Here is an 11,833-nt window from a genome sequence, read left to right on the forward strand (position 1 = left end):
TGCCTCCCATTTGAGAACATATTTGCCCCATTTAGAGCCTGAACTGGGGATACTGCCACACCGTGAGTGGCCACGAGGTTCGGGGTAGGATGCCCTGCTGGTCCATTGATCTCACCCAACGCTCCTAATCAACACAGGTAGATAAACAAAGCATCCCTCATTGGGTTGGTTGGTAATGCTGCAATGTTAAAAGGTTTTTTTATCCATCTTTCCTCTCTACGGTGATCTAGACTTGGATGATTTTAAACTCATCAGGGCCCACTCTCTGTTTGTCTAACCCTTGCATACGGCCTCGTAATGACTCTCTTGGGACTATGGACTCTGTAATTATCCCCATTTGAATCATTTGCAAGCCTGAAAAGATGTTGCTGCTCCAAAGGAGACCTTAACCCCGTTGTTTTATAGTGTTTCCAATTCTGCAGGGTCAAATCTTGGCCACATTTTAACTTCCAAAAATGTTGGGTGAACAAAAGTTTTTGAACCACTACTTTTACCAGACTAAATAAAAAAAGAAACAATATGTTGTTTAATGTATCTGGGCACATTATTTTATCATAATGCCATTCATCCATTCTTGGATCTTTGCGGCTAATAGCACATTAAGTGGGCTGTCTCATGATAACACAGTTATTGGTCATTACCGCCATTATAAATGGACTCATATGCTTAGTGAAACATTACAACCATTGCCGTAAGACAAGAAGCGGCATAAATGTAAGCACTATTCGATGGATGAGTGTATTTTGCTGTGGAATACTGTAGAGAAATGTATATGAATGATGTCTTTATGCGGTTCATTAGCCAATATGTTTTTCAGGGATTTTAAGTATATGTATGCCAAAGAAATACACATACCATTTATGTGTTGAATAAGTGATTTTTTTTGCCATATCAAGGTGTTGGAAAGGAGCATTTCACTGATTTAAAGTCTGACTTTTATAAAAGCATCCTTACAGTGTGAGATTCCACTGCTTAATTCAGTGCTGGATTATACAGAAATCATTGAGACTCTTTCCAAATTACAGCCACAAGGAATATGTAAATGCTGATTAGCTGCATTCCTGTTTCTTTTGTTTCATCACAGTCTATCCACCAAGGAACTTTTCCTTTTCAGTATTACAAGGAGTAACAAAAATGGCGTGTTTTCTGATATATTCTTTGATCAGCTTAATTTTTTCATGACAGCAAAAACACGTTATTTTTATTTGAAACAAAGCCCAAATAAGTCATTTGTTGCCTTGTCTGTCTCGCTCTTTCTTCGACTCTTGGCCAACAACCGATCTGTGGATTTGAATTTTTTCTACAGTTGCCTCTTTAGTGCCTGTCTCTGATCTTCCCTAAGGTGAGAGACAAAGTTCCATCTGACAGCAGAGCGCCTACTGCATCACTGATGGACGGATGATTCAGCGCCCCCAGCTGGAGATACCGGGAAGTCGCCACAGAAGGTTCAGATACAAGCATGCATCATTCATCTCCACAGTACAAAGGGAGCAACGGTGACCTGAATACTGAGCAATCGCACTGTGCAATGACAGATGTTTTCAAAATTCTGAGGAAAAAATAGTATTTTACTTTAACTTTCTTTTTATTTTCTATTTCTTTTGTTCAGCAGGTGAACCAAATCGTTCTTTAGATAAAAGAATAGATAAAAATCCCATATCTGGGCTCCATTTGCAGCTGGGTTTAATCACTTATGTGGAATGTTTAGTCAACAAACACCGTCTGCCACGGTCCAGGGTCCATGTTTGGATATGTAAATGAGGTTGGTGTATGATTGCCTCGCCACAATGTTGTTCCACCTCCCTCCACTGGAGGGGTGCCCTCCACATGCTTGGTCTGGAGGAAAGCGTCTCCATAGAAACCCAGACAACGGTGACACATGGGCTTAGAGGACGATTTGGCAAATGTGGTTTTCTGTTCTGGGGGACAATGACACTGGGGTGCACTGGTGCTGTGCCACAATTGACAACATCAAGCAGGGGTTTCGAGTGTTGCACAGCAGACACATTCTTTTCGCATTTAAAATGCATTTACACAACTTATGATGAAAATAAATACAGATATTCATGCTTCAAAGGCAAAACAAGTAGACTAATGTCAGTGTGTGTGTGTTTGTGGTGTTGTAACCCTATATTTACTGTAACTGACAAAATATGACACATTTTTTGAGCACAAACTGAATTCTTAAAACAGTTTCATAGGATATGATTTAACTTGATCATGAACATAGGTCATTAGCAAATAATAAACATTGTACCCAGTTTAGTCATTTATGGACTATTTGTGGTTTAGCAAGAGAGACAGGTTGAAATTTGCACCTTCCCTTTTAATTTTTACAGCAGAAGTAAATGTTTTACACAAAAGAAATGAAAATAGACTTTCCCTCTGCCAATGCTGACGCTAATGTGTCAGACCGATCCTTCATCCTCCATTTTATTTTTTCTTCTCACCATTGCCCCCCTCCCCCTCTCAGTCTCCCACTGTTTTATGCGATACTTAATATCCTGTCTACATGCCATCCAGGAATATGACAAAGTGCGCAGCAAGGAGGACCCAGAAAAGAGTCATTGTTCTGCATTAATGGCGTGTTGGGGAAGCTCATGGGAAAATGTGACTTTCTTATTCTAAAATATGCAGAGTGAAGCACTGTTTGTGAGCTGAAGTGGGAGGGGAACGACATGCCTTATATTTATATCTAATGGCCATATCATAGTGACCTTAAAACAGCCTGTCAAATTTAATATAAATACCACCAGAGAGAGGGAGTAGCTGCAGTGACAATGTGAGGTAAAGTCACTTTCACTATCAAACCAACTAGCGTAGAATTGATGGATAAAAAAAAGAATACTGTTATAATGACAACTTACTAAAGCACCTATGTTGCACTGCTGTATTTCTTAATGGAACGGCATTAGATGATCTGCATGATAAACACTGAACCTGAAGCAAAGCTATACCTCATGAATAAACAACCTGCAATCATTATAACGATCTGGATTAGTCAATATCTAAAACACAATACTGATTTGCAAGTCCACAGCACATTTACTCCCAGCTTTCACACTCATTTACCTGGATGTATTCATCCCTCATTCCTAATGAATAAAAATGACTCCACCCTGGATCGGTACAGTAGACTATAATCGATTTTGGAAAATGAAGTGGCAATATAGAAATAAAAAACATATATATAGAAAAGATTATTAAAAAGTACAATTGGAGTACTATCCTAATGTAATTTAATGAGTACATGTCAGGCAACACGCCCTTCTTCAGCGCATATTCTGACAATTTTCATTTTCATTTACATTAAGGATCCAGCACCCACGTGTTCAAGTTCTAATCATAACTTGTGTTTGTGTCCTAATTGATATAAAAGGTGAAAAAAATGGACCCTAAATTGGAAGGCAGATGGCTAAATTACAATTGGTTATTGGTCAAAATGAAAGTTATATACAATCAAAGTACTTTAAGTATGTTTTGATGATGATACTTGAAGTACATTTTTAAATGCATGTCTCAGTATTTCTTAGTAATATTGCTATTCTTCCTAAGAAGTAAATTATCCAAATACCTTCTCCACCACTGGTTGTATGCACGCTTATCAAACAAAGTTTTTCAACTTTGATTGATACTCTGCATAACTCTGTTTTTGAGCATATTCCTTCTTTGTTAGCCAAGCAAAAGTATGCCAACAAATGTGTTTACTGCCAAGAGATTGTGTCCTGTGGCCTCAACCAAGTTTCCTCGTGCAGTGAAACAGCAAACCCAGCTGGAGAGCTGGAGTCAATTTAGTACAATTCTTGGTTCTGACCAAGTAGGGCTGCGTTTTTATAATGCAAAGGGAATTAAAGCCAGCTATTTAATTAAATGAGAGTTATCTATACCTCTCATACTGCTGCTGACTTCATTCCGCCGGTGGACCGGCATCAGCACCATGGACAGAGAGCTGCACGCCGATTGGCTCAAAAAAAAAGAAAAACGTCAAGGATTAGTGTAATCTGCCTGGTAATCTGCATTGCCGCGCGATGATTGGCGGAGGGGGAGGATTTAGGATCTATTTGCCTTGGTCATAAAGGGTGAAAGTATTATAATGGTCTGTTAGTTTCCGCGCAAATATCTTCCGATCGACAGTCTCGCGCTTCCCTCCCTCCCTCCCCCTCACGCGGCTGCGTCTTCAGGCCAAGAAGCAGCGCTCTTTGGAAGCAGGTAAGAAGATTACGTGTCCTGTGGAATCCGTAGTTCCTCACCACGAAGATCAGCCCTCTGTCCGTCTCCCTCCCCCCGGGGTTTGTGTTGTTCGTTTTCTTCTGATTTGGTGTCGTTTAACTCTTACGAGTCGGAGGAGGACATATTAAGTCCTCCAGCGGAAAGCGTGGACGGCGACGCTGATTTACAGCCTCCTCCGTGTTTCTGCAAATGGCGTAACGCCCCCACACCTGTAGGACATGCAAAGTAAGTCAACGGGGTTACGTCACGAGCTTGTGTTTCTTTATTCTTTCTGCCGCACCTGGTTTTCACAAAAGTCAATTAGAAATCACCGACTAAGCGGCCAGATCTTTTGAGGTGTAAATGTGTAAAATCAGCACCTCGACACGCAGGTGATCAGCAATATCTGACTGAAGGCAGACAGGCCCGACCCCCCCCAGGGGCCCACTGCTAAATTCTGCTGAGAGGTGGTCCTACCTGACCCATGCAAACTATTTACCAAACAGTCACACCTGATACCCCCCTCCTCTCCAATGCTGCCAGTACGATCCTCACTTCCACATCCGAGAATAGATCTACACCGAACAGAATGAGGTAAAACTATTTATTGAATGGATTATTATGATCGTGAATACTGGCACAGCACCTGTAAGTAACAATAATACATTAGTGTCCACCTGTCTCTCCGAGGGAGTCTGTCAGGATTGAGGGGAAGGTTGGACTCAAAGGCGGAGTTTCTAACACAAAAATACTTTAATCGTCAAAGTTCCAAAAGCAAAAGGCCAAGGGCAAAAACGGAGACAGGGACCAGGACCACTCAGACATCCGGACATTCAACAATGCCGTGACGAGGGACAAGAGACACACATGACTTAAATACTGTGGGAAGGTGCAGGTGATTGGACACAGGTGGAAACAATCAGACAATCACAGGGGATGACAGGACAAGGCAGGAAGTGAAGTTACCCGGGGACACAAGAGGCAGAAAACTACAAAATAAGAAAGGAAACAAACCCCAACCGTGACAGAGTGAAAGTGCCCACAAAATATCCATATCATGTCAGCTGTTTCATTGATCTATTAATAATTGATTGCTTGCACAATTGACAAGATGCAGAGTTTCCGAACAACACAAAAGTGCATTTTGTTATTTTGAGGGGTCCAAAAACGCAAAATATTTGAGGATTCTCTAAATCCTTTTCCCTTCAGGACTTAAGGTATTCTGAGTTAACATTGTAACATCCCCTTTCTTCTTACTTGACAGACTCAAGGCACTGAGGGGGGAGTAACTCTAACCAGCATACTCCAAACTTTATCCACATGGAAGGTCAGAGATTCTAAAAGCATCACCATACTGAAGGACTGAACACCAGCTGCTATGTTTTCTAACTGGAATTATTTGTCTCAGAGCCCAACTTCCCCCCACTGCCGGGATTCATTCCACTCAAGCCATGCTTCTACCAGGACTTTGATGAGATCCCTGAACACCACCGCAGCATGTGCAAGAAAATGTACCACCTGTGGATGTGTGAGTACATCAGGCTACCACACATGAATGTTAGACCTTAAACTTCCCCAATGAAACTTTATTAAACTGACTTTTTAATGCCTGGCTCTCCAATAACACAGGAGCCAGGATTTCCCGGGAGTTTCCATAAACTGTGTTTCCCCTCTGTGGTTAATAAGAACTATGTAACAGAAGGGCATTGGTTTACAAGGGTTCCTTTGGTCCAAAAATATATTCAATCTATTGGCTGTGACTTTGTCATTCTGACTGGTTTATTTGCTAATGAGTCATAGCGCTGACCAGATGGCCTTGGTTTGGGCAGAGCCGTTAATGTTGAGATTGTGTTAGACAATTTCCGCCGGAGGCACTCTCATCAAAGTTTATTACACTATAAACAAGCGGAACAATGATGTTTGTGATATTGCTCCGGTCTGGAAGCTCCCTGCCCGTCCATGAAGGCCGGCGCGGTAGAGTGCAGGGAGCGACTCAAAGCTGCTGCAACATTTATGTACAGGTGCATCGTGATACCGGCAGCTAAGCGTAGGGCCAATGAGAAAATATACAGTTTAATGGAAAGAAAGCAGAGAAAGTCAAAGGCTCAACAAGGTTTCGGCCAGACACAGCACAGGTGCACTCCAATTCGCTTCAATATTGTTGTTTGCGTGTTTGCGTTGCCTAGCAATGAGAACAACATGTTTTTTGCATTTGAAATAGTCATTTAGACACAGCATTTGATATCTGTTACTCTAAACTAGCGACTACATGTTTCTCTTTCTGCAGGTATTGTCTCATTTAGTAAACGCTAAACATAAGCAGGTATTCAAACTCCCAGTCTGCTTTTAGGTGCGTTTTTAATTTCTTTTCCTGTACCAATTTTCTCTATGCTTGGCATGCACATTAATTGCATATTTGTATGTTAGTCAGCATGTCCATTTTTTCTTTCTCATTTCCTCCCTGAAAATAATTAGTATTACTTGTGTTCCTCAATCAGTGTCATGTTGCAGCCGTGTTGGGCATTATAATCCTCTTGTAAACCAAAATGTAAAGCTGATTGGCCTTCTTTGCTCGTTTAGAAAAGATAGATAGGACCAATGCACGGAGCTACAATTAAAACCAAGTGCATCTTAAGCGGGGAGCACAGTAGCCTCATCGCATTACTCATAATTAGAGAATGAGGCCTGGAGAAGAACTACTCAAGGAACTTAAGCCATTTTGCATGCTTTCATATCCACATATCAACCTTTTTCAGACCTTTTCCTGCCTGGTCATGCTAATGCATTTAGCAGTGTGTAACAGTGTCCTGGTCTTTTCAGTGAACAGCGCAACTCTCGCTGTGAATCTCATCGGCTGCTTTGCTTGGATGTTTGGGGGTGGTGGCGTAACCAACTTTGGACTGGCCATCATCTGGCTGATCATGTTCACTCCCTGCTCTTACGTCTGCTGGTTCAGGGCCATCTACAAGGCCTTCAAGTGAGTCTGTCACTTCTTGAAGTGACATTGTATCACTACTCATCAGTACTCTAGTGCTCACTCACAATGATTTTTGTTGCTGAAGGATTCTGGCAAAACTGTAATGGCTGTTTAAAGTAAAAAGCAACATACTTCATAGCTTTAATTCTAAATGGCACATACAGCTTACTAATAATGGACTAATGTGTTCTATTGCAATGTAAAGTTCTTAGGGATGAATTTAAATGATGCTTTGTGTACAGAGACAATAACTGTATTTTGTCCCCGAGGGAAAGAAACATTACTTCTCAGACTTTCATGACGGTTGTCAGTACTGCTGTTTTCATTGCTGTAGCCTTATTCCTTGGGCTTTTGGGGGTCATTGTCCCTCTTTATATATCAACATGCTAAAAATGAGTGTGAATTTGGTAGATCAGAGGAGATTGCTTAACAACTGCCACTTAGAAACATGCACTCTCCCTTCATTTAAGGGCAGCTTGAAATATTTTATCAAATAATTCCTTTGTCTTATGAGCGTACGCTTTCTCCTTCACCAATTTTCTTTTGTTTCGTACAGTAGATGATGCCCTGATGCTAAATTGCGGGTCTGGTAAAGACTAAACCAGATTGTTGATTGATCAGCTTGTGTATTCCTAGAGATAAGTCATAAGCCACAGTGGAGGGAAGCGTGTCTCTCTCCTCTTGGTGCGGAGTGGAATGACCCATAGCGCCCTCTGGGCTTAAATGCCTTTGAACCAAATGTGTAACATTAATAGCGATGTAAGAAACAACATCTACATACGATATTCGATTTGTAGTAATGAAACATGTTTGATGCAAATGTCCATAATTACTGATCACCTTTCTTTTCTTTTTGTTTTTTTACTCAGGAGCGACAGCTCCTTCAACTTCATGCAGTTCTTTTTTGTGTTCATGGCCCAAGTTGGCATCAGCATCATCCAATGCATAGGCATCCCTGGATGGGGGGTGTGGTAAGAGCCAGAGATTAAAAATGCATTGCAAAAAATCCATGTTAAATAGTTCTTAAATAACCTATTCATTTTAATAGAGTACAATATTTAAAGTCAGATACCCTGCATGTTAATTTATGTTGAATCCTGACTTAAAAAGTGTACGAAAGTGAGATTAAAACAATTCTGTAAGTGCCATTATATAAAGGTATAGAGACTCATACTTGGAGTCAACCAGTCGAATGCAACTCAAATACCACTGTCATTATTCAAGTTTCTCCATGAGTGTTTATATTTTATTTATTAATTATTATGCAACTTTAAATATTAGAAGTCTTTTTAATCAAGCGAAAAAATCTACTTTGTCGTAAAACCTCTTGAAGTTGAGCATTAAGTCCTGTCAGGAGGACTATATACACACACACTTTAAAGGCCATGTGTGCTGCTTTCATTAACATGAGAGTGGTAGAGCATCAGATACGGCCCTCATATAACTTTTATGATAGTCCTGTCATTAGAGTTTGAGAGGCTGTTAAAGAGATCCTCAAAATGTCATCTGGCTGATGATCAGAAATTTTGAATTTTGACAGCCTCAAATAAAGTTAGTAAATGTCACCATGTGCAAATGGATATTCTTGTGGGTGAGCTATAAACATTTTAAACTTTTATATTGCAGTACTTAATGTCCACAAAAAATAACAGAATTTAACTTCCAGATGTTCAGTGGTGGTATCATGATGAGGAACAACGTTCAATCCAATTACAGATCATTATGGTTCATGTTGTCTTCATCATCTATAATGAGTCGTCTTCTTTTTTTAATGAAATCGTGTTAATTGTCTGTCTCCTTTTTCAGCGGTTGGTTGGCTACCTTGTCCTTCTTCAGCTATAATATTTTCATTGCGCTCATCATGTTGGTCCCTACTATTATGTTCACTGCAGTGGCCTCTCTGTCCTTCATTGCCCTCACTCGGGTAAGAATTTAAGTTGTGTGTTTATTGAAAAGGAAATGTAGGCAGGAAACTTAGAATGTGTTTTATTATTCCAACGTCCATGCTGTATTTTGCCAAAATACAAAAATATTTCATTGCGGTAGAAATAAAATGTTTCAGGCCTCTGTCTGATCAACATAGTAGGATTGTTAGGTTTATATTTATAAATGCCGGAATTACTTTTAACTCGTGAAAAAAACAGTATTCAGTTTTACTGATCGGGGGATACAGTTCAGCATAACTACAGTAATGAAAACCACTTACCTTCCTCACGTCTATGCTTGTAGATCCATAACTACTACCGTGGCAGCGGGGCCAGCATGTCCAAAGCTCAGGAGGAATGGACCACGGGAGCCTGGAAAAACCCTCATGTCCAAGCGGCAGCCCAGCAGGCCGCCATGGGGGCCGCCGCCGGGGCCATGCAGGATCAGTCCTCCAGCCCACAATATAACGACAACCAGATATAGCCTCTCAGAGACGCGGCTGTCAAAGAAATCACCTGACAGTTATGCCAAAGCAAGATCAACAGCGTTAGGAAACTGTTTCCCACAATTTTGTTGATTATTTAATATCTCAACATATCCAGTTGGTGGGTTGCTGGTATTTGTCTTCCTATATTAAAGGGCATGTTGATTATTTCTAGTGTTTTATGAAATTTCATGTTTTTTTCAGTTTGGGAGGTTACAATGAAATTTGTTTTGAATGTGTTACTTTAATGATTATGAGAACGCTGTGTGTTCATGTGCTCCTTGTGTTAGACCTGTATTTCTTTTGCAATTTCTACAAAAGATAGCAAACTGATTATGTTTGATGTACAATAACTTTCATTGTGATGAAGATTTAATTATTTAGTATTTTACCAATGCACCATTAGAATGATACTTGTTGTGGGTGTGAAGCCACTGTAGTTTTTATTGTATTTTGAATTCAAAGGTAAACCAAAGATTCTGTGGATTGCTGCCCCTCTAGTTTAAATGACGCTACCTAACTTCAGCTCAGCAGTATTTCAGCATATTTCTATACAGTTTATTGATGGTTGCACTGTAATGTTGAACAAAAGTTGGTCTGTGCCACAATAAGCAACAGTATTATTGTAAGACCTGAGCTAGAACAAAACAACAGTAAGTTCACAATTACTTCATCCTGACTCTGATGTATTTGGATCTGACATCTGCTCTCAAAACATCACTTTTACATCACATAAGAAATATCTCTGTGTTAATGCCTCTATTTGAATAAAGTAGAAAAGAAGTACAGGACTTGTGATGCAATTTTAAGAAAATAATTCTCCTGCAGTTTAGCTATTTGACCACAGAGAGGCACTGATGGTTTTTAGTATGAAATAAAAAAGCTCCAACGTTTACAGATTACCTTCATTCATCCTTCACAGATACTATTCTGTGTTTATGATAAAGCCTTCTAATTCCTTTTTCTTTGTGTCATTCTCCCTCCTAATGAGCTCTACATTGCAGGTAATACATCATTGTAATAGTATTGTGTTATTTTGCCCAATGTTTGAGAAGTATTCTTCCTTACGTTGACACAGTTACACATATGGTTATTTGAGGTCGCTGGGGACCGTTATGTTGCTAAGCAGCTCCACTGGAACAGGCGTCTGACAAAAATCTAATTCAAAGGCACCGCTCACTCATTACTCACTCTGCCTCATGTAGTTGGACTATTGAAATCACATAATAACACGAGTAAAAACACACGTATATCTTAATATACATGGGTTTTTTTTCACCTCCGGTAGCCATTACTGTATTTTAATATCACCCCTTAATACTTAAATTGAGATCAGGCATTATTCACATATAATCTTGAGGAGCTGCTAAATTAAAGACTCAGCAGTTGAGCAGTTGATATTTTATTACTCTGCAGTTGTTTTTCATAGCAGCTCTTTGTTTGAGTCTTTAGTTATATTTACCCCAATTAATCAAGATATCAATTAAATATGATTTTGACTAGTTCCCAACACATTACACACTGCAAATGGCACTGCAGCCATATTCAAATACAAGTAGGCACACGCTTTGCCTTCAGCTGGTAGTGTTGGTTCTCTAAGGTTGTCTCGCGTTCACGCTGATTGTCCACAAGGGGCACTATGTGACCTTTTCTTGTCAGTGATCTATTCATATAATCTGTACACATCGGAGATACGGTGATTGATTGACTACTTGCCTGATTAATATTTTGTTCATTAAAACTTTCTCTTGCCCATGACTTCATGTTACCTCTGACCTTCACATATCTGACTCAAAGTACACTTTAAATACGTGTATCTGTGGATGTCCTCTTCCCAACGGTCTGCCCCTTCCTGTGCTGTGGGAGCGATGGAATTACTCCATGGAGAGGGGAATTAAATTATACAGCGATACACATACCCAGAGGACCAAACTGCAGCCACCAACAAACACTGTAATTGCTATAGACATGGAAATCTCTTGTGACAAGTGGTGACAGCAAAGACTTGTGCCTTCAGGTATATGTGACTGGCTGTCAACAGAATACAATCAATGATTCGTAACGAATCAAGACTGCACAGATGTTTTTTGTTTTTAAATTAAATTATGTCCACTTGTAAAACATGGGTGTAAACCAATAAACTGCATGCCTCTCATCTTTTCAATCTGGCTGGAACAATAATGAAGATCTGATAAATGTGCTTGCTGATTGTGGGCTATTGGTTGTTGAAGGAATGT

The 11,833-nt window shown here is 40.0% G+C and overlaps 1 protein-coding gene across 2 annotated transcripts; it reads left to right on the plus strand.

Moving 5' to 3' along the window:
• The first annotated feature begins 4,017 nt into the window (after positions 1-4,017).
• Positions 4,018-10,382, plus strand: LOC120833955 (secretory carrier-associated membrane protein 5). Of its 2 annotated transcripts, none has more exons than XM_040201636.2 (7): positions 4,018-4,209; positions 5,474-5,536; positions 5,618-5,737; positions 7,030-7,186; positions 8,056-8,157; positions 8,993-9,110; positions 9,416-10,382. In XM_040201636.2, exons 2-7 carry the CDS (start codon positions 5,530-5,532, stop codon positions 9,593-9,595), a joined length of 684 nt encoding a protein of 227 aa, XP_040057570.2. In that variant the 5' UTR covers positions 4,018-4,209; positions 5,474-5,529; the 3' UTR covers positions 9,596-10,382. The 2 variants fall into 2 exon arrangements, with proteins under 2 accessions (XP_040057570.2, XP_077941386.1); XM_078085260.1 differs by having other exon boundaries at positions 4,069-4,455.
• Positions 10,383-11,833: the final 1,451 nt, after the last annotated feature.

The sequence above is a fragment of the Gasterosteus aculeatus genome, chromosome 12, assembly GCF_964276395.1.
Source record: "Gasterosteus aculeatus chromosome 12, fGasAcu3.hap1.1, whole genome shotgun sequence".
In the NCBI taxonomy this organism is placed as follows: Eukaryota; Metazoa; Chordata; class Actinopteri; order Perciformes; family Gasterosteidae; genus Gasterosteus; species Gasterosteus aculeatus.